A 17,515-nucleotide genomic window follows, 5' to 3' on the forward strand; every position below is an offset into this window, starting at 1 on the left:
AATCACATATTGCGCAAACAACGTTATTATTTCTTTTACCTTAGACCGTCCATTCATCTGGTCTCTTAGCTAAATTACATATACTTTTTTATTCGAAGATATATCTATTCCTGTTCTTTGTTTTTAAATGTGTTAACTGAGCCTAGAACTACCCGATTTCTGACCCATCACTCATTGTGGGTGCGTGCATTTTAAAGGGGCGTCATCATCAGCTACGGCGCGGCACAAAATTTTCACCATGATGTGGTAGCCTTGGAACGATCTAAGCTTCTGTGGAACCCAAAAATTGGCCTCGACGTGTAGGGCGTTACCAACCACGGAGGCGTGAATGCGCATATTTGGAAAGAAATTAGAGGTAAGCACTTGCCTCGCCTTTGGCTGATGTAAACAGAGCATGATGACCACTTCGCATGCATGGCGAAGATTCATTCGCAGCACAGATGACAGTGTTGTTTCAGTCCGCGGACAAGCACAACGTTGCTCAGCTGCATATAATTGTATCGTAAGCAGCTAGCCTACTTAAATTAGTAGGAGGACACAGCACGGGAACCAATGGAGACAAAGGAGGCGCACAAAGTGCACAAACGCAGCGCTTACTTTCAACTAAAAAAATTATGTTGCTGGGGTGGGGGGGGGGGGATAAACATTTATTATAGAACCAGCACTTTATGATCGCCGGGCCTACGCAACCCATCTTAAAGTGCTCATAATTTTGCCGGTGCGCAGCTAGTTCTCTAGTAAGCACTTGTAAAAAGAAACGAGGAGATCGCACATGCGCGCACAGCCTGCTCGAAATGCTATCGCACCCTGGCACTTGAATCTAAGGAGGTCATCTCTTTTTACACAAGGCTAACGATGGACAACTGACGCAGTTTGTTTCCGCGCGTTAAATTGCGGCCGCATCGACAATTTTTCTACCAATGCTTGATTTGTTTCTAGATATAATCTTGCATTTGTCCAAGACAGGATTACGCCCAGAGTGGCAATAGTGCACGCCTAGATGACCTTGAATTGTGGTGCTGACATTGTTGTGGTGTTCCCTAAGCCGATCGGTAATGCAGTTCTAGTTAGCTCGATGCAGACTTTACCACGTGAGATAGGTATCTGATATACGACACACATTGTGCGTAACACTGTCTGTGATTAGTTTAGCACTGAGCTTTCTCTTAGAAAACAGCGCAAGTTTGCTTACTCAGGGACACCAGTTTTCTAGGCACGGAAAAAAACATCAACGTTTGCGCACCTACCATCTTAAGGTAGCGTTAAATTCCATGAAAATATGGAATACCTGCCTTAGCGTTATCCAGGCTTGGCCCTTCTGTAAACTGTGTTCGTGTGTGGCCAGCTCTTTTTACGTTCTTAAGTATGCCTTCCGGGACATCGACCTGCAAACGTAAGGCGTATTAAGCTGCACTGTAGCGGTATACCTGCGACTGAAACTTTTCTTGCGCCTTGTGGACACAGGACTGCTTCAAGGCATTTGTAAGGAAAGAGAATACAACACTTCTCTTGACGAGTTTAGATTGTGCAGACCCGAATGGAAGTAATGGCTTGTTCGCCCTTGGTTCAAACATCCAGCACACGTGTTGTCTCAAAAACTGAACGCTAATGTCTAAAAACCGAATGTGATATTCTTCAGAAAGCCCATGCGTGACGGTTAGTGGACCTAAAGCATTTTCAAAAACAATAAGCACATTTTTCACTGCTACAGTAATATCACCGTTATCTGGCAAGTCAGGAAGAATTCAAAGATCGTCAACGTATCTAAGCATACAAACAAAGTTTAAACCATGCAACTGGATGTTAAGATTCCTCTCACACTTGGCTAAGGATAAGTCAGTGTGTACAGGCGCTATCGAAGAACCAATACAGATGTCCTCCTTCTGCGGGTAAGTTCCTTTGGCCAACATAGCATAATTAGACGTCAAGATACACATGCAACAATTCTAAAAAGCCACCGGCAGTGATACCTGCTCCATCATGAAAGACAACAACGCCATGTCTGTCTATTTTCTCTACTATGCAGCACAAAAGCCCATTGCGTGGCGGAGCATAAGATATGTCCTTTATACCAAATCAAAAGGCCTTTTCACAAAAATTCATGTGGCTAGTCACGTAAAGTACAACATCGTCCGACCCACGCACCAAGAGAGAATAGAATGGCCGCGCCCGCCAGCCCCGGCGACTGTGTCTTGAAAGCCACCTGTGACGGGAAGAGAGTCCGCCATGCGTTGTGTTTTCGTGGCTTACTTCGTGTTGGCACTAGATGCAGCGCAAAGGTCAATTCGCTAGCCGCTGCTGCTACGTTTCCTCGGTACAGTGTTGCGATAGGGAGATTCCGCGGTCATCGATTGGGATGTGTTCATTAAAAAATTAAATTATAGGGTTTTAAGGGCCACAACTACTTTATGATTATGAGGCACGCTGTAGGAGAGGACTCCGGATATTTCGACCACCCGTGGTTCTTTAACGTGCACCTAAACCTAAGTAGACGGGTGTTTTCGCATTTGGCCCCCGTCGAAATTCGGCCGCCGTGGCCGGCATTCGATCCCGCGACCTCGTGCTCAGCAGCCCAACGCCATAACCACTGAGCAACCACGGCGGGTAAGAGATGTGTTCATGTTGGCTTGTCCGCACGTGACACTATGCTTGTTAATTTAGTTAGTCTGCCTGTGTGTACAATTTTATACGCCCGATAAAACTACTATCCTTACTTCCGATAGATATCCATTAATTTGCTATCGCTATCGATGCTTCACCTTTCGGGCGAAAGTATGCCTTTTTTTTAAATAGGAGCCAAATATTGCCCCAGAGCAAAACACCCAGTATAATAAATCGTGCACATCCTCTTTTAAACTAAATAAGTATGCTCAGACGGCTACATTGAACGGTAATATTTTATTGCGTAGGAATTGCACAACTACAAAACTCAAGCGTTGGTCCTTAATCACGTATTGTCCGCCATAAGCTCGTCGTCCATCATTCTGAATCTCTCTCTATACAATTTACTCGTCGTGTACTGTGGGAAAGGCAGCGTGAGCAACTCCTTAGCGGGGATTTAGTGAACCAATTCCTCTTCGTGGGCTTCGAAGTAAAAAGGGCAATGGTGGCTAAAGGGCGAACCACAGACGGCATAGACGTGGCTTGTGTAGGCCCACAGATTGGCAAACTAAGTGACACAACTGGCTCCCACAACTCACAAATCGTTTTTCAAACTACACGCTCACTCACGCGTTCTAATAACATTCAGTCATCGGTGTTCACTCACTCTCCTATATAGTCGCACCCACATTTACTCGCAGACACTAACCCACGTTCACAGTTCCTTTCGTTCACGCTTACAGCAAACACCCACAAATACTCAAGCTCGCGTCCACTCGCAATCACCAACACTTGTATCGGCGTCATATGGTCACTTTCAATCGTGGCCGGGCCGATTCACAATGAGCACAATCGGGATCGACTGCCGCTACACGGTCGCTTTAGATCGACTGCCGCTACACAGTCGCTCCAGATTCAGACAATCTTCATCCGTGCCATCCGGCCATCGCGATCGAGCCTCTAGATCGTAGGCTAACGACCGCGTAGTTCTGAGAATCGTATACTCTCAGCACACGATAACAGCGTTACCCACAATGACAAATTCAAGAATATTTTTTTTAATATGTGCACTTTACATCAAACATATTTACAGCATATTAGAGATTTCATAGCTTTTTGGATCCGCAAATGACACCTGATGCGCTTGAACTCGCCAAACTTGATCCAACTCTTTGGACCGTATAGCGGTATTCATTATCGCGATCAAGAAAAGCGATACTGATCGCGTTCGATTGCCATCGGAAGTAGCCATGTGACACCGGTATCTCTCCCATCGTAATCATGCCCACTGCACTCGCTGTCACCGTCTTTCACTTGGACTCGAGTAGGGCTGCAATCCACTGTTATCGCTTATATTTACGCCCACCAGCATTCGTTCTTCTTAAAATCACATCCGCTCACTCGACGGTGCTCATACTGATTGCTGTGCGGGGCAGCGCACAAGACTGAACAAAAAGGAGAAGATGGATACGAGGCAAACGGCGCACTCGCTAATAATTATTATTCTGAAAAACAGAGCCTTCAATAAGTCTACAAGCGCGCGACTATGTAAGGGGAAAACCTACTTCCTATCACTGGAGAAAAAAAACGTAACAGACAGAAACATCCTCTTCTTTTTCAGTTCAAGTTATGCGTCAAAGTATATGCGAGGCCATTCCGAAAAGATAATTCAGAAAAGAAAGCATGACTGTCTTTGTGCAGCATGACTATCCTTATGTAGCATGAAGCAATTATATGGACACTCTCGCCGCATTTCTGCCTTCGCCGTCGGCGTCACCATGCGGATCCGTATGAGTGAAAGCGTGTGAAGCTGAGCCAGCGAACGCTGTTCAATCTTGCGTGTGCGAGCGAGGAACGCGGCCCGGATACGTGCCCACGCCTGTGGCGCGCGAGGCAGGGGGTTCAGGCGAGGGAGGAGGGGCGTTCTTCGCCGGCGGCTGCTAGGGTGCCTCGTTGTCCTTCTCGCCAGCCGCTCCGTACGAAGTGGAGACAACCGCGGCGTCTGCAACGGCGTTGGCCACGCGAATCGTAGACGCCATGGTAGATGCCTTTGGCGGACGCCGTAGGGACGCGTTGCCGCCGCTAGTGTGTAGTGAAAGCGATCTGCGACGTGGTCAAGTTCGCGCCAGCACGAGCCTCATCTTCAGAGCGATCTGCGATGTTTGCAGAGTGCGCGTAGTGCCGGTAACTTCTCACGCGCTGTGCTTTTGACGTTTCGTTCGCGTTCACTTGAAGCTCAATTCACTTGCAGCTGCCGCGATTCCTGACTCCAAAATATTGACAGCGACTTTGCACGCTCATCGAGCATGATGTTTTCACGTTCACCTGTGCGCGCGTGACATTGTGCAGGTTGATTTAGTTGAAACACGTTGAGGGGCTAGTTGGTTTGAATCCATTATGGAATGTGTAAGCGCGACTGAACAAGGACGTATAAAAAAGCAGACACACAAAGACAGCGTTGTCTCTGTGTGTCTGTTGCATTCTACGTCCTCATTGAGTCACGCTTACGCATTCTATCATTTAATCAGTTGATTCAGTTAGTAAGCAAATGTTTGAAAGTTTATACGACCAATAAAACTACTAACCTTGCTTCATGCAGCTATCTATACTTATGTGCTGTTTTCTTTCTTTGTAGCTGTTGCGGGATCTCCAGAAAAAGCCTGAAGATATGCAGGTGATTGCGAAAATGTCTGTTCTACTTTTTCTGTGTCTAATGCTTTGTTCACCGTCGCAAGAAGGTCCGCCTGTGGAATCTACAGTGTCAAGGTCAGTAACCCGGCTCGACTTTTGCGGGCGATATACAGAGATATGTTCAAATATGAGTAAAAAATGAGAATTCTCTCAGAAAGACTCTCAGGATGACTGCAGGCGCAAATGCGAACAGCATTGAAGCAATGTGGCAACATACCCTATAACCACCATAGAAAGACGTCATACATGGCGAGTGTGATCTAGCCTGACTCCTCTCTCGCGATTGCCGCTGAACACGTTGCGCCGTCTAGTGGCGGTACCGCTTGAAGAAGCAGAAGTGAACGTGATTAGGCAGGGGAGGGTTCTAAAGAATTCAGGTTTATCAAAATTCTGTTTGCGACCAGTGTTGCAATGCGGTTTTTTTTTTGTATGACATCTTCGTGTGTTGTTGTAGCGCATGTAGATGACGACGCAAGAAGGCACAATAAAGATGTGTGTGTCTGTTTCATGTCACTTCTTGCATCCTCGTTTTCATGCTCTACAATGTTACTCCAAGAGCGTTAGCGAGCTCTTCCTTTAGCTAGTAATCAAGCACATCTTCGCAATTGCTCACTTTCGAGAGAAATTGAAGAAGAACAAGAAGAAAAAGAATTTCATTTATTCACTCACGAAAATAGTACAGAGTGGGGTCCCAAAGCTCAAGGCTGTAAGGGGACCTCCTGTTCTAAATAGAAGGAACAAAACAAATTAGGTTAGAGAAAATGCAGCAAAGTTGTAAAGTTGTCTTCAAATAATTACACACGACAGCAAAAGAACTGAGACATTATATAATAGTATACAGAATTACGTTTTGAACAAATAAAATATAACAGAACAATTCAGGGTAATGTAAATACAGCAAAGAGGTAGAATTGTTAACATGTATTAATGCAAGAAAACAAGTAAACTGAAAACATGGCATAACGCTGTACAGAATTACATGTTGTACTGAATTAAAAACAAGACAAATCAGGGGAAGTGAAATGTAGACAAGAGGCAGAGGTTTAACAAGTACTGACAGAAGGAAACAAGTGGACTGAGATATGGTGAACTCTTAAAGAAAAATAATGGTTTACAACATAATGAAGCAAGCAGGACATCTTAATTTACATCACAGCATTCACAAGTTAAGTAAATATGAAAATAAATGCTTTCTAAAGCTACCTATACTAGGAGACAGCTTTATGTCCGTTGGAATACAGTTCCTGCAAGACATTGCTGTGAACGCAGAAGTTAATTTACAAAAATAAGTTCTAATTTTAGGTAATAAGAACTTGTTAGCTAATGCAAATCGGGTTTTATTATGATTAGCAAGTTGTTCAGTGTTAAAGATTACTTGAGGGATGTTTGAAATTGTTTAGTTATTGTGCGCCATAACTTCACGCTTACTTGTATTTTCTCAGATCGCAGAAGACCGATTACAGCGGCCAGTTTCTGACGCCTTTGATCGAGAGGAAAGCCTTTAAATCCGCCCGGGATGCCAGCTTCGTGAAAATGTTCAAGATGAGAGCGAACGCCACTGCATACTCCGGCTTCATCACCGTCAACAAGGAACAGCAGGCGAATTTGTACTTCATATATATGCAAGCTCAGGTAAAGCTTGCATCGGAGGGCCTAGTTAGGAAACGGTATTGTCGCATGGTAGTCCCGAGGGCTGGCCGGCGGGAAATAAGGCAGACAACCTACCCAGACAGAAATGCTTTATCGACTAAAGCCGTGCCTTTTCAATGAAGATATACCATTTGAATACCATGTGTATTTCGCGGGCTTTCCATTAGGCATAGAAAATACACATGTAGCGCGTATGGAGCAACAGACTGCTGGATCTGAATTTTCGTACGATGGCCTACACTTTATCAATTACAATTTTGTTCAGAATATTATATTCCAGTAAATGAATAAATAATAGTAACTAATCATGTTTTTAGGCCAAATGCAAAAAAAAAATCGTCTGACTTGCTCAAAGCGACAGCAAACAAGATTACCTTGGTTCTGTCCATCTACGCGGCATTTGCATATTATTAAATTTTGGCTCAAAGTGAGTGGGACAGCCTGTATGAGAGCGAAACTGTTAAGAGACAGGAAGACAGCAACGTGGATAAGAAAGGAAAGAAGGGTAGCCGTTCTTCTATTGCACGTTATAAAGAATAAAAGGAGCGGGACTAGCCATATTATACGTACGGTGAGAAAAAGTGTCCTATGAGATTCACAGAATCAGCACCAAGAGAAAAGAGAAGTGCGTGCAGTGATGGACGGAAGAGAACGATCTTGTGTGATGAACGTTTGAGTGCATAGATGTAGCCAGCTGGTGCAAAACAGCGGTAACTGAAGATGACCGAGACATGCCTTCCCCATGCAGCGAACATAAATATGATGTTGATAATGATGATGTTACAACTCGGCAGGCAGCGATAGGTACAAGCGCGGTTAGCAGCCGTTGATTACAATTGCGCGTCTATCACGCTCTACCCGCTATATAGGGTGTGTCATCGTATACGGTCTAGCTAACTTGGGGGTAACCGCGCAATCACGAGCACGTGATAAAGCGTACTCGGTACATTCAGGAACAGTCTCGTTGCACGAGCGGGTCTTGCGGGTTGTTATAATACTGACGACGGCAGCCATGATTAGTCGCATATGACGTATGTTGCAATACCAGCGAATAATAACTTCGCTTGCTATTAAATTTTTAGTGTGCTAAATTGCTCGAAAAGCGATTCAACAAATTTTGAATTCGCACTGTAGCTACCCTGAGCTAAGCTTTCTTTAAATACTCTGGTTTTCGTCAGCTCTGACACGCTTTGCGAGATTTCAGGAGGAATGACTAATGGAAGCAGAGTACCTAAAGTGGGTTTGAGTTCGTGAAAAGGGGGCACGGTTTTCGCCGAATAATTGCTTGAATGTACTCTTTTGCAAGGTCTACGTAACACTCGTACGGAAGCGTCTACTTTTTCTTTTAATGTGCTCACACATGCCATGCCTAATACGAAAGCCTACTTAGTGTTTGTTTAGATCGTTCGAAGACATAGCAGCTGTCAGCTGGCTTTTAAGTCGGCGTGTCTCGTCAGGAGTGTAGTACTTAAACAGAAAGTCCCGTTGAACTCTTATAACAGTGCTGCATTGGGATTGCGTTAAAACAGTAACTCCTTTTACGCTGCTCCGAAACTGGATTTGAGCAAGTTTGAGTTTTAAGATGACTGCTCCATTAGCTTATCAGAATTTTATATTACATTGAAGCATTCGCCTCAATTTACTCAGTACGCGTACAAGCGTTGTTACACATACAAATTATGAAGTTCCTATTTCGTAGGCCAGTTAGCAAGATTGGGCTCTTCTCTTCCTGATTAAAGTTATCTCTCGAACTTTTTGTGCCACTGCTATGTGCCCTGTAATATGAAACGAAAACCACAAAATACGCAGTGCCGTGATGGCTTTTATAATGTTGAAACCGCAGAAAACATTACGAAACATGGGAGCCATACAAGATACGAAGAAAATGTAAGGAAAATGAAAAGATGCTATAAAAGAACCACTGTACTTGCTTTACAAGAGCATCACAACGATCTTTGTGAATACTGTCATCGAAGCCAAATGCTGCGCAGTTATGCCATAAGACGGGAGACTTGTCCTAAGAAACTGATCATAAAAGATAACAGAGCGAAAATAGGAACCTGTGGCAAGGATTCTCCTAATTTAGGCTGAGTGTCAATTTCCAGTTGCTTTGTTGGTTTTGTCGAAAATAAGTTGTGTGAGTTCACTTCCTAAAATTTCACGGTGTCTTATGAGGGACGCCATAGTGGGGAATTTCCGTTTAGTTTGCGCCACTTGCAGCTCTGTAAAGTGCACCAAAATCCTAGCACAGCACTGCTTTGTGTATTCAGTCTCTGTCGAAAAGGAGCCGCCGTGGCTGAAAATTCAACCAGCGACACAATATACTCAACAGCAAAGCGTGATAGCCACTGAGTCACCATAGCATGCATGCTGTGACATTTTGTCTGGGCTTATTGTGTGCTTAGCTGTGTGCGCAAATATCAACTATTGTTGTCCCAAGTGAATGTAAGTGTAGCACTGACCACAATAGCAATGAGATTTAATGAACGGTTCGCCTCTTATAAGAAACCCTTGTTAAAAACCATGGAAACAATTACAGCATGCTCGTGTACGCTTAGTATGTTATAGGGCCCTCTGTAATCGTTTTTTTTTCAATTCAAATTCGGGGAGAAAAATTTGGTGGAATATTAGAGAGAGAACCCGGGGATAAATTTGGGGTTTTATTGTGCGGCTGCCTAAAGTGCGGAGATTTTTCTGGTAACATTTACTGATTAACACATAAAATAGTACCTCTTTAGAGGCAAACGTTCTAATAAACGAGTGAAATCCCTCACAAGAACATGTAATAGCAATAAAATCTGCTCGCACATTACGTGACGGGCTCGTCTCTACGAATGCCGGTACTCAGACATCATGAATAAATTTGAAAGAAACCAAAACAACAAAAAGAACATAGAGGCAAGTTCAGCGATGACTTCTTCCCTTTGTTTTAAGGTGCACTTTATTTAACACAGGAAAAGTAGAAAAACAAGCGCACACGGGAAAGCGTCGCAGTAGGTGTGATGCTTTTCCTTATACTAAAAAGTTACTGTGGACTTACATTATTTTATGCATTGGGAGCATTTCTGCGTTATACGAGGCCGGTCCCGTCTTTCATATTTGCTTGTTGTCGTCATTCGTTACTGGTTAATTCCCCGTATATTCTCTTGCAACAAAATTAATGGAATACCAAATAGACTCATCAGCCACTCTGCTTCGAACGAAACGTGGTTCGGTAACTTAGAAGGGTCTGGGTGCGAGTTAGTTGGTACGGATCATTCACTTTAAACGGCACCAAAAAAGACACGGACATCACTAGACAGCACTGGTCATGTGCTCTTCCTTGTCCGTGTGTTTTTTTACGCTGTTTAAAATGAATCTAGCTCGGTAAACATCTTCACACCGTCGCAGCTACCGATCGCAATCGACAGCAACGTCAGCGCTGCAGTAATCCGCTTCCCAGTACACCGACGCGTTTACATGATTGTTGTGCACCCTGTAAACCCGGCCACTAAATATGTCACAACGTTGGTTTAGTTTACTCAAGGCCGCAGCTGCTAAATATATATGTTTACGCATCCCGATTTTCGTATGAGCGTTAATTGAAGATAGGGCCTAATATCACATTTACATATTAGTGCTAGTATTATTATTATGACATATAGTTGCAACTTGCTCACAAAAGGTGGGCTGCATTTGCAAGTTTGGAGACACCTGCATTTATAATTATCCTTTACGAAACGACAAGCTTCGGGGAGAAACCGAATTTATTCGGGTTTCCGTAAATTTTGTTCGAGGTGCTAAGATGTGAGATTATCGAGTTTGACCCGAAAACGAAGGACGCTCAACTGTATATGGAATGCAAGCATTCAGCTGCGTCACGGCAAGTGTCCCATTATTGCTGTTGAATGGATGCGTCACGGTGTGGAGGGGCAGAGATTTCATCTGCCGAATCTGAACGAATCCGAACGTTTCAGACATTGCGCGGCATCCACTAAATTTCACTAGTCTTTTGGTCTGTCCCTCCCTTCACGTCTTTAGGCGACGTGTATCTTTGTCGGCCAGTCAGGTTGCCACCAACCTAAAGAAGAAGAGCGACTTACGGGGATTTTACGTGCCAGAAGCACGATCCGATCAAGGGACACGTCATGTAGTGAGGGACTCCGGATTCATTTTGACCACTTTGAATTAATCGAGGCGCGCCTAAACCTCAGTGCACGAGTGTTCTTGCCTTCCGCCCACATCGAAATATGGCCGCCGCGGTCAGTGACCGCGGACCGATGATCGAACCCGTGTCCTCGAGCAGCACGATGCCATAGCCACTGGGCATTGCGGGTCAGCGTCAAACTTCGCACCTGAACGTCACATAATTTGTGTGCAACTTCTCTCTTCGACTTTCTTCCTCGTCAGAGCAATCCCGAGCGAGCGCCGCTCATGATATACCTACAAGGAGGTCCCGGCAAGTCGGGCACGTTCGGCCAGTTCCTGGAGGTTGGCCCTCTGGGCGTCAACTCGGAGGGGATCCTCTATCGGAGACCGCACACCGTCCAGAGGATGTTCAACGTCATCTTCCTAGACCAGCCGGTAGGGTCGGGCTTCAGCTTCAGCAAGTCCCCGATGGGCTACGCGCGCAGCATCGAGGACTGCGTGGCGGGGATGCGAGAGTTCCTCAGGCAGTTCCTGCTGCTGTTCCCGGAGAACAGGAACCGCGAACTCTACCTCGCCGGCGAGAGTTACGGAAGTGAGTTGAGAACGTTGGCGTGAAGGTCACGTCGATTCTTTCGACTTCAGGGCCAGAAGGAAAATGCATTCAGGGTCAAAAAGTATTTTCGAAAGGATTAGGAACACGACGTAAGACGAAGTCGACAGTGTGACGAAATATTGCGCGGTCTGGAGGATTTAGGAACTTAACTGACGCCAGCCAAAGCGAAAAAAATTGGCCTGTCAGGCCCCACGCCGAGCCTTCACAGGGAATTCACATTCATCGTTAAGTAAAGTGGAAAGTTGGGCTAGTTGGTGAGTGATCATCATACCTTGCTGGTGAAGCAGCGCACTGACACGGACACAGTGAAGACACAGTGAATGAAGTGTCGTCTTTTCCTGTTTGTCTTCACTGTGTCCGTGTCAGTGCGCTGCTTCACCAGCAAGGTATGATGTTCATCGTTAACTTTGATTTATTGCTTGATTGATACATAGCCACCGCAGTCGCGCAGTGGCAGTGGGTTTCCCTGCTAAGCAAGATGCTAGAGGTTCGATGTAAGCTCCAACAGCTGCAATAACACTCGTGTACCGTGCACAGTAAAAAAAAAAACTGCACGTGATCAAAATATTTCGGAGTCCCAGACTAAAATATGGACCATAACCCACTGTGCCATTCTAGACAGCTAATAATAAAAAATAAAATTTCATTTGCATTCAGTATTCGCGTTGACGAAGCTATTGCGAACAAGTCTTCCGTGTCGGCGCCGAAATGTCTGCTCTCTGATACTTTCTTAACATTGGTGAGCGTCTGTGTCGCTTTTCGGGTGGTGTGTGATGGCTAGCAAGAAAGGGATCCACCTTTATCGCGGGGATGATGTTTCGGCGGCAGACTGTTGGCTGCGTCACTGGTAGCGGGTTGCCGTCCGGGCTAGTCATTTCACCGTTCAATGATTCAGCGTTTTCTCCATCGCCATTTTTCGACGGCGGAGCAAGTGGTGCAGATTGCAGCACTCTTTTTACACACGACAAGAAAAACAATTTATTGCAATAGAACTGCTTGTTGGCCTAGTTGGTGCTTGCTAAAAGACGCTTTTTGCCGCAAGCTAAAAGACACACACCGGGAAGAAACATAGAAGAAACACAGGCCACCCGTGTTGTCTTCTAATGTGTTTCCCTTGTGTATGTGTTTTACCTTGCGGCAAAAAACATGTCTTTTAAAAATAATTTAAATGCGAAGCGTTGCGCCGGGTCTGGCTTTAATCAGTACAAGGTAATAACAATGTTGCATGGCGTACTGCACTGACGGTTACCTTGTAGAGAAATGATGACCGGTCCTGATACCTAACAAAATAATTGATGGGGCCGCTTTCTCCTTGATCCAAACCAAAGACGTAGCAGTTTCGGTAACTAGTGCCTCAGGAAGTGCTCAGTATGCTAGCGGCTCGGCTTTGATTGATTGGTGGGGTTTAGCGGGCGAACCAACGGCAAGTATGTCACTCCTTTCTATAATGTTGCTAATTAAAACTAATTGTGGTTATCTCGCATAACAACTTGTACCCGTTTTTTTTTCAAAGAAAATGTAACAAACAAAAAAACCGGAATGTCGCCCCACAAAGTGTAAAACCGAGGTTCTTGCAGCTCCGTTAACATCTTGACGCACTTAGCTAAAGGCCAGTGCCCAAGACGAGGGCTGTAGCGTTTAACGGATGTGTTTTTCTGAAGTACGGAAGTCCTAGGACTATGCAATTAATCCTTGCCCTTCGATTGCTTGCACGAATCAATTTATCCTTAGAAAAACTTAGTAAAGGAGTTAATACTTCGCGCAAGTGGCAGTAAATTTTCCCACACTAATCTGTGAAATGGAAGATGTCAGACGTTTCGCGGAGATTTCTCTTAACACTCAGATTGGCGGCCATTAGCTAGCGCTTTCGCGAAGGTATCAGCGGGAAAATAAAGAAAATCCATTGCCTCATAGTAAAGTTAAAGGAGCGCAAAAATGGACACTGATGAGACTGAACAATTCAAGCGTCCAAGTCTTGCCCATCTCTTTTTTTTATGCTCCCTTATCTTACTATATACCATGAACCAACAAGCCCAGCGCCAAGCCCATTGGCTATTCTTTTGTCAGGCAACCCTGTGTGGTCAAAGCTTTATTTTTTATGTATTTTATTGCAATTAGCCCTCTTTGTCTACTTCAGGCACCTTGACTATCTGTCTTGTGTCTTACGCCGACGCAGTTAGTCAAGTTGTCTACCAGCTTGCACCACTATGTATGTGCTCGCGGTCGTGATGCCGTCGTGGACATTCTGGCGTCGTCACGCCAGTTTTGCTCAGCGACTCTCGTCGTGCCGTCGTCGACACGCCACCATCGCCATTCCATATTCATCACTGCAGAATTGTCATTTACTTATCGTCATGCCATCGCCGTCATACCACCCTCATAGTTTCATCTACGTTATTGACCTTTCAACAACGTCCCATTGACCTCACACCATCTTTGTCTCGCGGTAATCGTCATACCATTGTCATCACTTCAGTATCGCCACCCCATCGTTGTCGTGGTGGCATCGTCATACCACCTTCGTCTTTCCCCTAATGTCAATCTTTTCTTTTTTGTCATTTCATCGTCGTCGTTGCGTCACCGTTCGCCGTCATGGCCGATCTTGACGAGCGAGAGTCAGCAAACTGGGCCGATTGCGGAGACAGTGCAGGTCGCGTATGGCCGTAGCAATGAAACTCTTGGAATGACACTACATTTCCTAAAGGTGCCTTCAGGAATACGGTGTGTCGCTTTAGTGCTTTATTGTTGGTCTCAATAACGTCGACAGTTATCGTGAGATTGGTTCTGGCCCAAGTTACTTTTCTTCTGAGAAACATTTTTTTTTATCGATCAACCTCGAAGCACAAGTACACACAGCACCTTTGGTAAAGAGAACACGCGTGCGCGTGACTTCTGATCCTGGGCAGTCGCTTATGGTGCCGTCGCTCAGCGGCGGCGGGAAGCTTCACAGCTGCTGACGGAAACTATGGCTGCCGCGTCCCCTTTTCTCTGTTCGAGAGAGTTTTTTGTTCGTGGCTTGGCATTGGTAGTTCTGCCGATTGCCTGCTCATGAATATACCAGGTGTAGGGCCTGCACGCTCAATTTTGCTGTTAGATAAGTACAGGGTAATTGGAAGTCCAAGTAGACAACACAGAGTCATGAAAAAAAAAACAGTTACCGAAACAGAGGGGGTAAACTTGATGCAAGGAATCAAAACAAATTAGTCCGTGGAGTTTTACATATCCGGTACGTTAATGAGGAAAGAAAATTTCTGCTAAACCGTGAAAAGCTGACAAGGTCTCGATTTTTCAAGGAAGACGACTCAGCAAAGAAATCTCACGGCATTTATCCAGCCATAACAGTAGAGAACGTCCATCTTTCAGAGGCACTGCGGTTCAAAACTGATAGAAGCGTTAAGAGGACAGTGGTCTACATGAGAAAGAGGCGTCAGAGTATTGGTGGAAAATGAGCAGGAAAGATATGGGGCGTGGGATCCTCATATCTATGGATAATTTTACACGATATAGTAGACAGGCAAAATACAAGATTGTAATAGATATGGTACAAGATAATTAGCTTACGCATATTAGCCGATGGTCGCCGTTCTGTTTCAAAGCGAATACCAGTAGAAACCATCAACATCATCATATCATCACTATCACCTTTCCAGCCGCTATTTGGCAGTGGCATAAGCGGCCGACGCAGAATGCAGCTCACGCGCTCTCGCGTTCCCCTTCATAATGCCTGTCTACAGGCACACAGATGCAAACGGCGTTTTTCACCCGCTGTCCCTGCCCGTGTTTCGCCTGAACATAAGGCCGCTGCTTTTCTTTCTCCGTTCAGCTCGAGGAGCCGTAGCCCTGGCTCACAGCCTCATGACGAATGCGGATCCCGGCCTACCGCTCAAGGTGTCCGGCCTGATTGCTGCGTCCCCAGTCTTCGGCCGCACCCTAGACCACTTGGACTCTGCCGACACGCTGTACCACTTCGGCATGCTCGACGCCAACGGGCGCGACGTGTTCGCACAGGCGATGCACCGCATCCGCCAGCTGTGGACCACCAACCGCACTGTGGCGCTGCACCTCCTTAGTCACACCGTCTTCCGGCTGCACTATTCTGGCAGCCTCTTCACTAACCTCACCGGTTACAGTGACCACGGGAGCCTGCTCGGTTACCGGAGGCCCCGGGAGTTCGACCACTACTACCGGTACATGCAGAAGCCGCTTTTCAAGAAATCTCTGCACCTGCCCTCCCAGGCTACAGTAGAGAGTAGCCGGCTGCTGGTCATGCTGTTCCTTGCCGGCGACTACATCGTGGACCTCCGAGAAAAAGTCGAGTACCTGCTCGACGCTACGAAGATGCTGGTCTTCTGGGGGCAGCTAGACACGGTGTTCCCAGCGGTCAAGCAAGAGAAATACTTGCTGTCGCTCAACTGGACGGGGACAGCGGCACTGAGCAAGGCAGCTAGGAGACCCTGGCATGTGTCCGGGCCCGGGTCGAGACTTGTCGGCTACGCCAAGACGACCAAGGACCTGACATATGTTGTCTTGACTCGCTCTGGACACCAGGTGCTGTTCGACGCGTGCGAAACCGTGTATAATATGATCGAACGCTTTGTGACCGGCGTCAACATTGTCAACTCCAGGAGAAACGTGCTGGGTGTGAATTAGCGCTCTTTAACATTGCCGCAATTTTTGTGAGTAATAATGTCATTAAACGCTAGGGGCCCGATCGGTCAATGCCAATAAATCGGAAGCAGGAAGTCGTTTTTTACGACACCTTATGAGAAATTCTAGATGAGACATTCAAGGTGAGGCTTAATGGTGTGACCACAAGTTGAGGTGAAGGATGACGTAAGTGGCTTGGTGCCCATGAACTACCATATACATACGTGACTGGATAAACCGGCAAGCGACGTTCATGTGTAAACTGCCTGATTTATTTTAATAAGCATCAATAAAGCGCAACGTAGACCATGAACGCGAAGAATAAGCACATATACTGTAGACAGACAATGCTACGATATTACTTTCATTCCCGAACTACCACCGCCACTGACCCTGACGCTCATCGGTGCCGTCGTAAGGGTGAATCAAGTATGCAGAGATAGCGACAAATATGTTAAGAGTCTTGATCTATAGGCCTGTATACTAAGGCGCCCGTATTTATTGCGTAGGTTGATCTACCACTTCGTATGTCATAATAAAAACAAAATGCACGTAAGTGGTCTTCACTTATTCGAGCTGCATACAGCTAGAGAAAGATAGAGAGGAAATAAGGCGGGAATGTTTACCGAAAACGCCTCTTGTTGGCTACTATACGCTAGGGAAAGCAAACAGTGGCGGTATAACCTAAAGCTATTCCAAACTTCTCCTATTGCAATTCTGCAATCAGCCCTGCGCGTTTGGTCAAAAACGTTTTTTGGACCACCCCCATTTCGCCTGTCAGTCACACAACGTCACGAAAACCGCGATAGCTCACCATATCATATGGCGTGTAGACACTGATTACGCATCGCTTGACCGAACGAAAGAAAAATAGTTTTTTTTTTATGATTTCACGCCTTTCCCCATTAGCCCACGGTTATGGGTCAAGAGTGACTGCAGCCGCGTCACCTGCCTTTCACGCGGCGTCACAAAACCGCGAAAACTCAACGCGTCAAAGTGACGTGCACGCGTTAAGGATGCATTAATATGCCGAATAAAACTGAATTTTCTTCGAATAGCAGCAGGCTGCTCCGTTCCGAAAGAAATAAATGATGGCTGCTGCCGATCACTCGGGCGCTGGCTACTCGCGCCTGCCGCGAGCATTGGTTTATTTACGAATAATAAATCTTTCTGTATGGCCGTGTA

The 17,515-nt window shown here is 45.7% G+C and overlaps 1 protein-coding gene across 1 annotated transcript; it reads left to right on the forward strand.

The window, feature by feature from the left end:
- Positions 1 to 189: 189 nt before the first annotated feature.
- LOC139046909 (venom serine carboxypeptidase-like) lies at positions 190 to 16,643 on the forward strand. Its single transcript, XM_070520836.1, has 5 exons — positions 190 to 355; positions 5,237 to 5,367; positions 6,735 to 6,924; positions 11,332 to 11,662; positions 15,507 to 16,643. The coding sequence occupies exons 1-5, from the start codon at positions 329 to 331 to the stop codon at positions 16,331 to 16,333; spliced, it is 1,506 nt and encodes a 501-aa protein (XP_070376937.1). The 5' UTR covers positions 190 to 328; the 3' UTR covers positions 16,334 to 16,643.
- The last annotated feature ends 872 nt before the right edge of the window (positions 16,644 to 17,515 follow it).

Source organism: Dermacentor albipictus, chromosome 6, assembly GCF_038994185.2.
Source record: "Dermacentor albipictus isolate Rhodes 1998 colony chromosome 6, USDA_Dalb.pri_finalv2, whole genome shotgun sequence".
NCBI lineage: Eukaryota > Metazoa > Arthropoda > Arachnida > Ixodida > Ixodidae > Dermacentor > Dermacentor albipictus.